The 14,534-nt window shown below is 39.3% G+C and overlaps 1 protein-coding gene across 15 annotated transcripts in view; it reads right to left on the bottom strand.

The window, feature by feature from the left end:
• Positions 1-1,323: 1,323 nt before the first annotated feature.
• Positions 1,324-14,534, bottom strand: part of neo1 (neogenin 1) — a 230,847-nt gene continuing 217,636 nt past the window's right edge. For 6 of the 15 annotated variants that reach the window (XM_015377554.1, XM_015377556.1, XM_015377558.1 and 3 more), the window contains 7 exons: positions 11,525-11,660; positions 11,198-11,442; positions 10,652-10,744; positions 10,219-10,389; positions 6,171-6,458; positions 3,630-3,766; positions 1,324-3,094 (listed from right to left, as the gene is read on the bottom strand). In XM_015377554.1, coding sequence (XP_015233040.1) covers positions 2,942-3,094; positions 3,630-3,766; positions 6,171-6,458; positions 10,219-10,389; positions 10,652-10,744; positions 11,198-11,442; positions 11,525-11,660 — 1,223 coding nt within the window. In that variant the 3' untranslated portion in view covers positions 1,324-2,941. Of the gene's footprint in view, positions 3,223-3,629; positions 3,767-6,170; positions 6,459-10,218; positions 10,390-10,651; positions 10,745-11,197; positions 11,443-11,524; positions 11,661-14,534 lie in introns of all 15 variants that reach the window. The other 9 variants (XM_015377555.1, XM_015377557.1, XM_015377569.1 and 6 more) reach the window with 7 other exon arrangements.

The raw sequence follows: 14,534 nt of genomic DNA, 5'->3' as shown, positions 1-14,534 counted from the left end.
CTGTAAAATTTTAAATTATGAATGTATATTGACCTAAACAGAATTTAATTAAACCTAATTGAATAGAAATTTCACTTCATGTGTCATTGTTTATCAGTGTTTTCTATATTTGAATCCCTTGCCCTGTTTTTTATTTCATGCTTTTCTGTGCCCCCATGAAACCTGCTGACCCCTTCCTGTCCCCGTGGTACATTTGGTGTAGAACCGCCACCAACTGTAATTTCATCAGAATTGCATCAGTAAATAACAACAGTATTAATTTGTCAATGTGTTTCAAAAGTTTAAACAAAAAATTATAACAAAAAGATTATAGTAAAAGTCTGCTTAATACTACTGAGATGATTAAAAAACATCAGTATGCATTTAGTGATACCTGCATACATATACTTATGCTTGGTTTGTTCACTGGGATTTTGATTTTAATTGCAGAATGTGCTTTTTTATGCAAAAAGAGATTTGAACTGCACAGCAACTTGGTTCTTCTTTCCAGGTGAGAAAGTTTTCAGTCATCTCAAACTTGCAGTTATAAACACTTTAGTGCAACCATTTTTTCAACCACACTTTTTCCTTCCCCTCAACTTTCCTTGTTTGTGCTTTGATAACAGGTAGATTGTTCAACATTAGCCTTCTATCGGTTGTCTTCCTTAAAGTGGTCTCTAATGTTTTAACCATATTAAGTTGGCTCTAAGTTTGTAGAGAAATTAAATCTTATATTTTAATTAAATGTAAGCCATGAAAGTTTCAGTTCAGATGATATTCTAGGTTATTTAAATGTGCCTGTAGGCAGAGTGTGATCTCTCATTGACCTACTTATTTACTAATGTTACATATAAGAATAAATCCTTTGTCAGCTCCAACTGAGCTTTTTAACCATTTCAGATGAAAAAGACGAGCAAAAACGTTTACTTTGTTAGTATTCTTAATAGCTTGTATACACAATGTATAGGAGCACCAATAAAAAAACATTTTTTTCTCCAAAACTTTTTCAACATTTTTTTAAAAAGCCACAGATTATTTTTCTTCTACAGAAAGCAAAGAAAGCTCTGTACATGAACAAGCGGTACAACATAATTCCTCATCACGAGCCGCCGAGTGAAACAACTCAGTCGCTCTTTTCATATCATCTCTGAAGCAAAAAAATAATAAACAGAGAGAGAGAAAAAAAAAAGACCAGCTGCCTGCTGCTTATCTAGGACACTACATTACACAAACAGCTTCTGATATTTAAAACACAAGATATGTAAGAAATGTACTTTCCAAAAATTGTGAAAAAGTGCAATACAGGTTCAACTGTTTACAACTCAACAGATCTGTTTTTTTTTTCCCAAACGGAGTCCGGTTCTTTTTCTCCCAGTTTCCTTCCAAACCGCCTTTCCTTGTTTGTCTCCAAAGTTTAAATCTCTTACAGTTATACTGACATTCATGACGATGCACATTTATGCAAAACATGGTATTCACAAAAGTAGAGGAAATTACTATGATTGCAAATGACAAAATTTTCTTTGGGTAAGAGGGCAATGAAAAACTAGTCTCTGAGACGGACCTATTTTTCTTTCCTTTTTTTTTTTGTACAGCAGTTTTGTGTTCAGAACAACGATTTTTTTCATACAAAACCAACCATATATATATATAAAGGAAAAAAAAAATCCGGGAGTCCCTTTGAAAAGGCAAACATCTTTGCATCTTGTAATGTTTGTAACAGAACCACAGAGTGGCATTCTATGAAGAGATGCAGGAAAAATAAAAACAAAACAAACAGACGTCAAAAAGACTTTGCAGCAGAAAAATGCCCGAGTGTTTCAGCAGATGTCCGAAACCAAAGGTTATTCATTGATTTCTTTTTTTTTTTGTAAAACGCACACATACAACCAAACTTGTACAAAAGTTTCATTTGCTGATTGAATGATTGGTTTGTTCTTTCTAGCAGAGCTTTCAGGTGTCGGTCAGCGGCCATGAGTCCCAGGCAGCCCTGACCTGCGTGGAGACGCCGTCAAAGTCCCGCAGAAGGATCCGCAAGCTCTAATGGAGATGAAGGCCGAGTTAACGGCGAGTCTTCCAATGGTCCGACGTAGAAACACGTTGGTAAGGCTTTTAAAACGGAGCTCCCACAATCAACAGAAAGACTGAAGAGTATTTTAGTGTAAAAAGTGGACAACAAGACGCCAGGGCAAGAATGGTACTGTAGAAACCATTAGACTTCACTCCTCCGCTGATATGAAAATTTAATCTAAATCACAAGTAATAATAATAATAATAATAATAAAACAATGGGAAAAATAAAAAGAATGAGGCAGTTAAAAAAAAACATGTATGTACATAAGCATGTAGAAAATAAAACAGCATGGCACAATGTATGACACATGAGGGTAAAAAGCAAATAAAATAAAAGAAATAAAATAATATAGGCATGTAAAAAACTCAAGAAGAACAAACAGTAAGGAGGAGGAGCTGACATCCCATGCTTACTTCACTGAAACGGTCCAATAGATACAAAACGCACAAAGAAAACACTGGTCAAACACTGTGTTGTAGTCGGCGCTGCACGAGCGCCGCCATCACAAACCAGTATTTTTATGATCCTCACCTTCTGCTGCCAGTTTTTCTCTTTTTGCTGAAGAAAAAATAAAATAAAAGAGTCACAAACGTCAGGCTGAAAGCAGCCAAAGCTTCAAAGTTCAATGTCTCTGAGATTTGTTCTTCATAGGAGCATGAAGTGTCAGTGATCTGCCTCCTGTCCGACACAGAGAGAGGTTGATCCGGGAAGAAGTTCCAACGTTTTTAGTCTCTGTTGGCCCCAAAAAGCTGTTACATGTCCACAGACCTCGGGCTCTAGAAGGATTGTGTTTCGAATGTGTTTATCTGCCTGTGAGAGCTGTGTGGCTTCCTTGCATATATGTGTGCGGGTGTGTGTGTGTGTTTGCATCTGTGGGTGAGTGTGCGATCATGGCGCTGTTGTGATGGCGTTCAGGTCTTTCATCAGGCCCTCGAGGTGCGCCATCTCCTCAGTCAGCTCGTCAGGCTCGTAGCTCTGAGGGAGAGGAACAGGGTTACTGCGAGGGGCTGGGGAGGGGCAGGGGGGGAGGGAGGCAAGCACCTGGAAGTGGGGAAGGAAGAGAGGGAAGGAGAGGAGAGGACAGGAGGGAGAGGAGGTCAGTCAGGGATCCATCAGAGACAGCAGGAGGGAGCTGGATGGGTGGGGTGAGGCGAGCTGGGTCAATGAGACTGAAGCAGACCAAAAATAAAAAATCACAACACGGAGAAAAGAAAAGGAGCAGCAGCCAATCAACCAGAAGCCAAAATGAGGTAATAAAAAAAAAATGAAATCATTCCAGTAATGGGTTTAGTTATGACCAGTTGTTAGAACAAATCGTTTGTGTTTAAAAGGAGCCGACGATGCCAAGAAATTATAAATGAGATCAAAGTTGGAAGAAGAGAGAAAGAAAAAACAGAAAATGTGGTTACAACATGTCCACCTGTAAGTCACCGTACAACCCAGAGCCTAAACAAAAACCTCACATGAATCTGGGAGTGTGATGTGTGAACATATATATTTTTTTGAACACAGCTAAGAAAAACTAAAATGCATCATTGCAACGCTACACAGCTCCATCGGGGGGCGGCATACTCACGCTGTCTACATCCTCCAGCATTTTGCTTGTTTCTGGTACATCAGGGGCGTTGGGTACTGTTACTATCATTGGAGTGCGTGTCCTTCCTAGTGTTCCGATGGAGGCTGTTTTTACAACATGGGGGTGAGAGGGAGGCCCTGGGTGAGGGAGAGGGTTATAAAGGCTCACAGTTAGTAGTGGCTCCGCCCACTTTCAGCCATTCCTTTTCAGGTGTCTGCAACCTTTCATATCCAAAGAGCCATTTCATCCAGAGCCGCAAAACATAACATGACTTTTTCGAAAAAAACAAAACAAATTATTATTAAGTTTTATAATCTCTAAATTAGGTGTCCACCTTAAACAACCAACAATTTATGTATTTTTAGCTTTTAAGATATATTTAAAAAAAAAACATTATTTCCACCCTTATTAAAAGAAAAATGGCTCCTAAAACATATTTCTGGTTCTTTTAATGTCATTCTTTTCCGTTTTATAAAGAACAAAAAAACTTTTAAGACTTGTGTTTATTATGGTACATTATTTTGTCCTTTATATACATTTTAGCCACTATTAGGAGCCGCTGTCGAGGGTTCAAAGAGCCACATGTGGCTCTGGAGCCGCAGGTTGCAGACCTCTGCTTGAGGTCAACATTACTTATCCTGCCGGCATCAATCAGACCTCAGCCCCTCGCTCTGTGTTACATCTCTTCATTACACATGGAGCTACGCATTGTAACTATGATGAATCATTCCATTGCAATACCAACAAAATTAGCCTAATCAATACCGTAATACATTTGTACATTTTGTTACAATAATTCAATTCAATTTATTTATTTAGCACCAATTCACAACACATGTCATCTCAAGGCACTCGACAGTTCACCAGATCATCCAGTCAAATTGATTTAAATTTTCTGTCTAAGGAAAACCTGTTGATTGCATCGACTCAAAGGCAATCTCTCAGCATGCTTAGTGTGAGGGATTGCCTTTGAGTCAATGAGTCGATTCAATTAACTGGTTTTCCTTTGAAAACTTTGAATCAATTTGACTGGATGATCTGGATAAAGTGCCGCGAGATGACATGTATTGTGAATTGATGCTATATAAATAAACTGAATTGAATTTATCCAATGTAAACAGTGTTGTTTTGGCTTGTTAGATCAGATGTAGCTGCCATGATCTGTTAACGTCCGTACGTTAGATTCAATGGTATCACGTAATTTAGCGGGTCAACCTGGGTCTGGTGTTCCACAGCATGCAGATCAGAGCCGAGGCGATTTTAACGTGGGTCGCTTGCTGAGATGTTTGACCCGGGTAGACAGGCATAAGTAAGCTGTTCCCACTGCCACCAGAAGCAGATTGAGCCCGGGTTTAAACAGGTTTTTCAGCTAGTGTGAAAGGGGTATAACTCTGCTTAAAACCTCTCCTTCAGTTCTTCTTTGATACGTCTTCTGGCATTCTGGTCTAACCTATGGCATCTAAATTCAAGTCTCCCGGAAGTTCCGGGAGTCTCCCTGATATCGATAGTTGTTCATGGATGCCAGCGAGTCGGATAAATGATCCCGGATTTTAGACTATGGGAGGTGGTGTTTTTTAATCCGAGTGAGAGCGAGCAGGCAATGATTCATGCATCATGTGCGGATTAGAACTACTGCGTTTGCGCAGACACAATCAGAGAGCAGGGTGTGGGGAGGAGGTTTCTGGTGAAACCTGTGCAGCGTATCTGTCCAAAGCGATGCTCTGTTCAACCAGCGCACCAGGCGACCGGTTGTCAGAGAGCTGATTGGATTGGAAAGAAAAATAAGCCAATAAGTTTCAGTTTACTCTTTTTCAGTCACCTCATTTTACAGTAGAATATACTAAAGTGTATCTATGTCTAGTGAAGGTGAAGAATGATGGAATGTGCATGTATGGGACACGGTGCGGCCAGGGGCGTCAGCTGACCCAATACTATACAGGGGCACAATAGGGCACCAAATAAAATGCAACTGCGCAAAGCACGCGGGCAAAAACATTATTTATTTTTAAAAAACATGGGCCAAGATAATTAATATTGTGATGTTTGAAAAAGGATGCAGGGAAAGCAGGATAAATAGAGGATGCGGGGGGTGAGGGGGGTGAGGGGGGATGCTTCAATAAGCATGAAATGAAATTAGTTTTTTGAACTTGGGATGTATGTAAACCCTGCCATAATTTTAACGAGTATAAACAGGTATCCTTTTTTTCCCCCTTTGGGCTGTGTAAGATTATTAAAAACCTGCCATTTTTGATGTCGTTATAGTTCAACTAAACTGATAGATATGCTAATAGGACAGTCAGCACCAAAAACCAAAGTAGTTGCTTTTGTCCATGTTTTAGTGATGCTTTTATGTTTAAACGCTTCTTTATCAACATTTATTGTTTAGTTTATTCCTCTAGTTGATCTCGAGACTCCATACTGGTTGATGACGCTAAAATAAGATTGATTTAACAAACTTAGATATCAGATATCAACTAAGGTCAGAGAATGACTCATATATGTGGTAAACAGATTCTGGGTATGTTTGGTGTGAGAGCTCACCAGTCTGAGCAAGCAGGGGCATGCTGGGTAAGGCGGGGGAGTCGTATGAGGGATGGCTGGAGACTGGGATTGCAGGTACAGCAAAGCTCTTGAGGGGGTGGGCAAGGGCATGCGGGTGGGCTGGGCGATGTGGGGGCAGGTTGCTGGAGTAGCTGGGCTCTTCCTCGGTGGTGGTGGAGCCGTGGTAGCTGCCCTCTGGGTCAGCCATGATCTCAGAGGGGCAGGAGACTTGGGAAGATGCTGTAGGTGGAGGGAGGGGCTCCGAGCTGGGGGTGTTCCTCACAGATTCTGGAGAGGCAGAGGAACCATAGATGAAGAGGTTTTAAAACATTTACACAACCTTCTTATCTGTTTGCTGATGAGGATGGTGATTGTTTTAAATCAAGTATTTAAAGCACGAAGTCACACTTAAACCACTAGTTAATCTAAATCTTCTGTAGGGTATCATTAAATTTCATCAGAAGGTACTGAAGACATTCAGTTCATTTATTTCAGCTCCAACAAACCGAATCAATTACAGATTTGTTTATCTTGTGTGCAATCTTCCTTAATGGGTCTGACTTTTGGCAAAATTTGCAAGTTAAATACGGTATATCAACTCAGATTCCACACGAAGCACAATCAGGGACCTAATTAAAATTAGACGATTATGGTGACAAAAATAAACAGCTGCAGATATTTCATGCTGATATGAACCGTGTCTCCTGACCTTTCTAGTTAGCCTGGTGTGTTTACATGCAAAAAAAAAAAATGCAAGTATGAAATCTTTTAGCCATAATTTAACAGTTATGTGCAGCACAACACGACAAGTATTAATGAGTCGCAGCAATGAATTAGTCAGAGATGAGACAATTATGTCTTAATCCAAATGCTGTTCTTTTTATTGAATGCATCAAAACCGAGATTTCCCAGTTTTTGCATCTTAAAACACATCCATTAACATTTTGCACCAAGATAGACTTCTGTTTGAGTGTAATTAGAATAGGATTAAGGTTAAAGACATGCGGTTCAACCAAGAAATGAGGATAATCTGGTAAGAATATAATTTACTGCGAGAGAAACCTGCATCGCGTTTATGTCTTACAGTGTGGGAGGAGTAAAACAGAACAGGTCAAAGTGGGAGTTTTAGGTCAAACCTAATAGAAAACTGGAAATTGGTATATATCGGGAGATGATGAGTAACACCGGTGGCCGTACCATCATGGTCTTATACTAAGAAACATACAAGTTCGTTTTTTAACATTAATCTGAACTTCACTTTTCTAACTTTAAAACATTCTCTAAAATATCTTTAATAACAACTTGTACTTTATTTATTCTCTAAATAAGAGGTCTTTAACAGGGGGTCTACGACCCCTAGGGGGTCCACAGAGGTACTGCATGGGAGTCATCAAAATTTTGGTTGATTCCAATTATTATTATTTTTTTTTATATTCCCCCCCTGCAATTTTTTCCACTAACTGAAATATCTTCAAATTCACATTAACATGAATCCAACACACTAAAGTAAACAGATTAATGGAGGCAGAAGATGTCTTTCAGTCATCAATGCACACATTCAGCGACACACAGGAGCTCTTTCAATCTGGGAACCGTTTCATTCACAACACCTGTCCCATCAACCAGGAATCAGAATCAGAAATACTTTAATAATCCCAGGGAGAAATTATTTTTGTTACATGACTCCATCTGTAATAGAGTGACTATAGGACCAGTTTAATATAACACAATTTCATACAATATATATAATTAGGGGGTCCCCGCTCCATCTCGCCATCAGTTTGGGGGTCCTTGGCCTGGAAATCGTTAAAGACCTCCGCTCTAAATAATTTAACTAGCTTTAATCTGAAATATTTGAGTTTAAATTCCACCTGAGGAACCCAACATGAACACGCCTTTCCAAATGCTAAATACTTAAATATCCAAAACTCATAAATGTGACAAAATGATGATATAAATCATGAATTTCAGACGTCTTCTCCAAACGCCATGTTATCATTGCTTTTAAACTTGATCTCCCAGCTTAGATCATGCTGAAGACATCTGTTGTAGCCATTCACTGCTTCCTGGTTCTACAGCTGATAACATTTCGATGTATTAGGTAACCAGTGCAGGTGTGACTACATGATGGTGATGATGATTAACCATTATAATATCTCTACTCTAGAGGAAGTCCATCTTTTGAGTCAATTATCAAGCCAGACTTTGTTTGGATGAATAAATACTGAAGTTTCCCCACAATTTGAGCTGCAAACTACATCAAACAGCTACTGTTAATCTGTGCAAAATATATCAACTGCAAATGGACAGCCTGGATGTGATATTTAGAAGGCTACAATTATTCAAGATGTATTTAAAACTCCAGTTGGTATATTTGTCTAGTTAGATGGACATTTTCTGATTCTTTATTTAGACTTTACTTAGATTCATCACCAAAATGCTACATTTTAAGGACAGAATTTCATATCTGATGATGGAAAATTAACACAAAGGGGAGGAATCATGGATATATATTAAAATTGAAATAATCACTTTCATCTTAAAAAATCAATGCCCCGTTTCATGTTTTTCATCTGACATCCAGCGGTTCCCCCTGTACTTTCAAATGATTCAGATAATAGCTTTTTGGGTACCTTTAGGAAGAAAAGAAAACATAATTTACAGAAAATACAGTCATGGACTATTGGCAGTAATGGTGTTTAGACGTGTGCTGATAGATTATAATTCCTGTTATTCTGCCTCACAGTTGGTGTCACAAGATGTGGTGGTGTAAAAATCAACAATTTTAAATTGACACAATATTTCTCATGAAAGAGAAATGCAACCTGGTATCTTGTTGCCGTCTGTATTTTATTTTATCAGCTGAGTTGAGTGTAAACTATTAATATAAGCCCTGGATATTAAAGTGAGTGCTTTTAATTCTAACCCCTTAACTCACAATGTTTTCGATTAGGACTTTTCATCTGGTGACCTGACTTATTTAAAAAATGAGAAAAATAAATCATATAATCGCTCACTAAGATAGTTTAGGGTTAGGTTTTGTTTCTTTTCAAAACTTTAGTCAGATATGGATGCCCTAAATGTGGTACAAAGAGTCTTATTAAGATATATTTGACTGTATTTTACCTTAGCATATCAGCTAGACATGGTTTGTCGTTATCTCTGTGGTTAGCATTCAGCTAGCTGTTAATGTAAGCTAGGGCTTACTGATATGCTAACAGCCCAAAAAGTTTCTTTTATCGTCAGCATGAACAGAAAACACTAAATTTGCTCTTATTTTGAATGGAAAAATGCCTGCAAAGTGTACAAAAAAAGTCTGTACATATTCTCTTATGTTTCCTTTTCAGGTTGACATGAAAGATGAAAACAATCTAAAAACTTATGGTTCTTTGTTATAGCTGTCCGTCTAACTTGCCTGTATGAAAAATTGACCTGAATGACTGAGAATCTTCACCAGTACCTATTTTTGTTTTATCTAAGAAGAAATGCTGACTTGCATTGTTAAATATGGACAGTTTAACAGTTTATAGGCTGATCAAACCTGAACTAATCTAAGCAGAGCATAGTTTAAAGATAGTTTGAAATAGCTTTTTCTCTATAAAGAGAACACAAAATGGACTATTTAAAATATATTACTACTATTTAGGCCACCCCAGACTCGCCAAACAAGTAGTAAAAGAACCAAAAAATCCTTTGATCCTTTGAAAAACAGTTTTTAAGCTGGGAATTGTTCATATGATTTATGAATATAGGAACAAGTATAGATTCTAGATGTAGGTAGAAATCAAAAGAAGTGGAGCATAGATTGTTTCAACTGTTCTGCATTTGATCAACAAGAGACAAAAATAAATCAACACATATTTCAACTACATTATTATTTGAAAAACTGAAAAATAAACCATTTTTAAAGCACAAAGAACAAGAAAAATCTAGACCACAGTAAAGCTAAATTATAAATGCAACAGCAGCTGCCCACATGTGGCCGGCTGAATCTAGCCATGCCCTCATGTGTATTTCTCCTGCTATCCAGCAGGGGGCAGTGTCTCACCTGAGGAGTCCACCCTTTCTAAATGGGAGATGGGGGTGGTGCAGGCGTGCGGGCGAGGGTGCCCGCTGCCTTGATGGTAGAGGTAGCCGCGTGTCGGTGATACCAGGCTGCCCATGTGATAATGGTGATGATGGTTATCGAGGGAATGGATGGGATGAGCACTAATCACAGCTGTGAATGGAAATGGACATGGATACACAAACACACACAAACACACAGGATGAGATGTTTAAGGTGAAGACACACATGCAGTTTCTTTTCAGAAACACTCTGCAAGTCTTTTTCACTCAGAAACTGATCTCAGAAGTAAGCTAATTCACAAAAATAAATAGTAAACATTTTATGAGAAGCATGAAATGGGAATATTTAAGCTTTTGATTTCTAGAGACTTTCTTTTCAAGATCTGACTGTTAACACATGTTTACAGACTTACGCTGAGGTGGCTGTGCGTCAAAAGGCATCATCATTTTAGGTCTCATCCCTCGGCGACCTGCTAGTGTGGACATGCTGTCGTCTGATTCGTGGCCTAAAAGGTATGGTGGAAATCAGCCAATCAGATTGCTATTCTAGCATTTTGTTTGTTGTTAATGATTCCTTGTGATCTTAATCAGGGTGCGATATTTCCAAATGTCACTCGTACTTGAAGGCTATCGTTACAATCAAGCGGGGCTTGTTATGTAATGACAATCATGAGCCATGTATGATAAAGCATGGGATGTTTTGCATGGCAATCACAGACAAAGACACATCCTTGACTTTAATTCTTCGACTCTCCTTCACAGGCTCTGTTGAATTTCCTGCTCAAATAATAAACTCTCTACTTGAAATGCCACTTCCTGTCTGCCAGACAGACTCAGACTAATGCTCAGTGTTATTATGAATATGCACTCAGGCAGCAAGGATGACATTTCAATTGTCTCTTTTTTTTCTCAAAACATTAACTTATAAGCCTCCCCCTTTGGAATAAAAAAAAACATACCTCTGTAGGAGTTGCGCCTCTGCTGCAGGTGGGGGTTGCTCTCCATTCCGCTGTCGGCTGGCGTGATGTCCTGCGAGGTGCGAGGGATGGGCGTCTCGGTCATGACGGGGTTGGGATCCGGCGACTTGTCCATAGGTTTCAGTTCCAGCCTCTCGTGGTGAATCCAAAGATCTGGTGGCTTCAGGTCTTTAGAATTTCCTTTGTATTTATGGGAGCCGTTTGATGACTTTGACGCGGCTCGCTTCCTGCAGGAGGGAACGGCACCAATGATTGAGGGAATAACCTGCTTCCACAAGCAGTGGCTGGAGAAAACAAATAGGACCTTACTTCTTCTGCTGGGACGTGCTGCGCCGTGTGCACAGCAAGGCTCCGACCACAACCACTATGATGGTGAAGACTCCTACTGCGATTATGATGACGATGATCAGGATGTGATGTTCACCACCCCCGACACCTGTTTTACCTCAAGAGGATAGAAGATGAATTGGCTTAGATTTACCTAATCACATGCTTATCTACAGTCAGAGAGGAAAAAACTTAACTTAAATGATTGCGGGTACAGTTAAGAAAAAAATATCCTGAAGTCCTCAGAAGGTTGTGCTGTTTTATGCTTTCTGAATTATTCAGCGTCTTGTGAATGATTTAGGTGTCTGGATGGCACATTTCCACCAGAATGGGGTCCAGCCATTGAGTGGGTCATTGCAGAACTGTAATTTGTTTCTTATTAAGCCATTGTCCTGCTGCTGGGCTGGAACTAACCTGTTGACAACCAGATTCTATCAGAGGCCAGTAGTTCCACAGATTACCTCATCATAGGGCGGCTGAAAAGCAGTTCTCTTACAATCTGGGAGTTGTAAGTTCAGTATCAACTTCCTCCTGTTAAATACTTCACGTGTGAAATGGGGTGGGCATTTATCCCATTGTTTGTCATAATAATGATTAGTTCCTATTTATGATAAGAAATTGGATATATTGTCTAAACTATAGATTTGAAGCAATGATGATTAAAAACTCCAGAAACTGAGGGAGTTGTCAGAATTGTGCAATATTTTCAATCGTTGCATGCAGTTACAACTAAAACCGCAGGGTTTAAAAGTTTACAGCTCAAGATGCATGTTTCGCACACTGTGCGGCCCGACGCTCTGCTGCGATCTACCTGCTCCCACTACGTCCAAAAACAACACGTCGGACTCAGCGGCTAGAGATGGCGCTGGTCGGACTCGTCAAACTTGAAGAAGAAGCAGNCGGCCATTATTTACCTCCTCTGACAGCGAGACCGGCCAATGTTAGAGACCCGGCCGCTATTGGAATACAGGCCAATATTAGAGAATTTACGGTAGTTCCTATTTATGATAAGAAATTGGATATTTTGTCTAAACTATAGATTTGAAGCAATGATGATTAAAAACTCCAGAAACTGGGGGAGTTGTCAGAATTGTGCAATATTTTCAATCATTGCATGCAGTTACAACTGAAACCACAGGGTTTAAAAGTTTACAGCTCAAGATGCATGTTTCGCACACTGTGCGGCCCGACGCTCTGCTGCGATCTACCTGCTCCCACTACGTCCAAAAACAACACGTCGGACTTAGCGGCTAGAGATGGCGCTGGTCGGACTCGTCAAACTTGAAGAAGAAGCAGAACTCTCTTGTTTGCACATGTGCAGCGCTAGAAGGTTCTGGTAAATCGGCTCGTAGCTCTGTTTCAACAGTTGGATTTATCCATGAACACCTCACAACGGCCGACTGAATTTCAAACATGCTTGAATTTCTCCCGACCTAACGATTCCTGATTTGGAGGTGGCCGTCATAGGCTGATCGCCCCTCGTTTATACTGTGTATAGTACACAACGTAGGATGCACCATGAGGCTGAAAGTTAGCACGACTGAAAAAACTCTCACACGACTGGAGAATCGGCCCGAAAAGGGTAAAAAAAAAAATCATAAAGTGTATGCCCGACTTTATTCTACTATTTTTCTTCTTCATTTTTTCATCAATTTTTCCATTGGGGCATTGACAAATGATTAAATGCTGTTACTATGAGATGCTTAAGGATTTAAATTATATTAATTTATGTCCTGAAAAGGCCAAATTTGAATGTCTATATTCTTCAAGAGGATTATTTATGATATGAGGGTATGACTCTGGCAGTAAGCAGTCACAGCCACACGGTTGCCTCGTAAAGACTCTAAAAAAGTCATGCTTTTTATGTTCACTTTTATCATTTTAACAATAATACCATCAAATAAAGTAATAAGATTTAAAGTGCATACTGCCCAGTCCTCTATGTAATGTTTGTTTAATCAACATCATCCGCTAAAGTTCTTGCAAGTTCTTGAATAGGCTCTCTCTTGCGCATTGGTGGTAAACTAGTGTGCGTCCCTAGAAATTTCACACCGACAGCGCAGAAGCATACCCGCAAAACTGGTTTGCGACCAGACCCAATACGACATTTGATGTGTGCGGTTGCAGAAGTATAATCTGCCCTGAAGGCATAGACTACATGCCCTACACAGTTTTAAAAATTAATACTATACACATTTCAATTTTAGAAAAGTTTTCCTCTACACCAGCCCACAGAGATACACCTTTTTTAATAATATGCCAGACACATGGGGGCAGTGTACCAAAAAACTAAAACATTTCTGCCAACAAGAATCCTTCAAAACAACCATGACTTCCTGTCAGAAATCAATCATGGATCGACATCATCATTTAAAAAATACAAACAAAGAATGTCTAAAGCAATGTAACAATCGGTACCTCTGACATAATGAATTTCTATCTCCAACGTACGGCCAAGTGTCTATCCGTGTGACAGAACGAAGAAATATTTGTTGCAGGAGGCCGGAGATTTTGGAATGCTTCTCTTTAAGTGATGTATAACATTTATGTGCATAGCCTAGAGATGAGGAGATCCACTGATTCACATCAGTGGTCCGACACGCATACGTTGGATGTGAGTGCACAGGTAGCCTGAATGTAAACCTTTGGAACCGACAACAGTTACTTCTATGATTTTCTCCTTGACTCTATGATATTTTGTTTTTTGTAAATCCTTCTCTTCTGTAGATCATAAAAAATCCTGGTAATAGATTGTCGTGCATTCATCTTCTCTGATGTTGAAGTGGCACAGCTTCAGCAGCGGTATGAATGTTTTTTTTCTTGTTTCCATGTATTGCTTTGCTCTATTGAAACCCTATAGTTTAAGCTAATAAATCCTCAAACCCCAACTACCTATACCAAATGATCATATGAGGTCATATCATAAAATCATTCTTTTAATGACACTGAATTGTGAACATGTGTGATTTGTATCGCATCATATCGATCATTC

Source organism: Cyprinodon variegatus, unplaced genomic scaffold (assembly GCF_000732505.1).
Source record: "Cyprinodon variegatus isolate N-32 unplaced genomic scaffold, C_variegatus-1.0 Scaffold156, whole genome shotgun sequence".
In the NCBI taxonomy this organism is placed as follows: Eukaryota; Metazoa; Chordata; class Actinopteri; order Cyprinodontiformes; family Cyprinodontidae; genus Cyprinodon; species Cyprinodon variegatus.
This window is presented reverse-complemented; position numbering and strand designations above follow the sequence as displayed.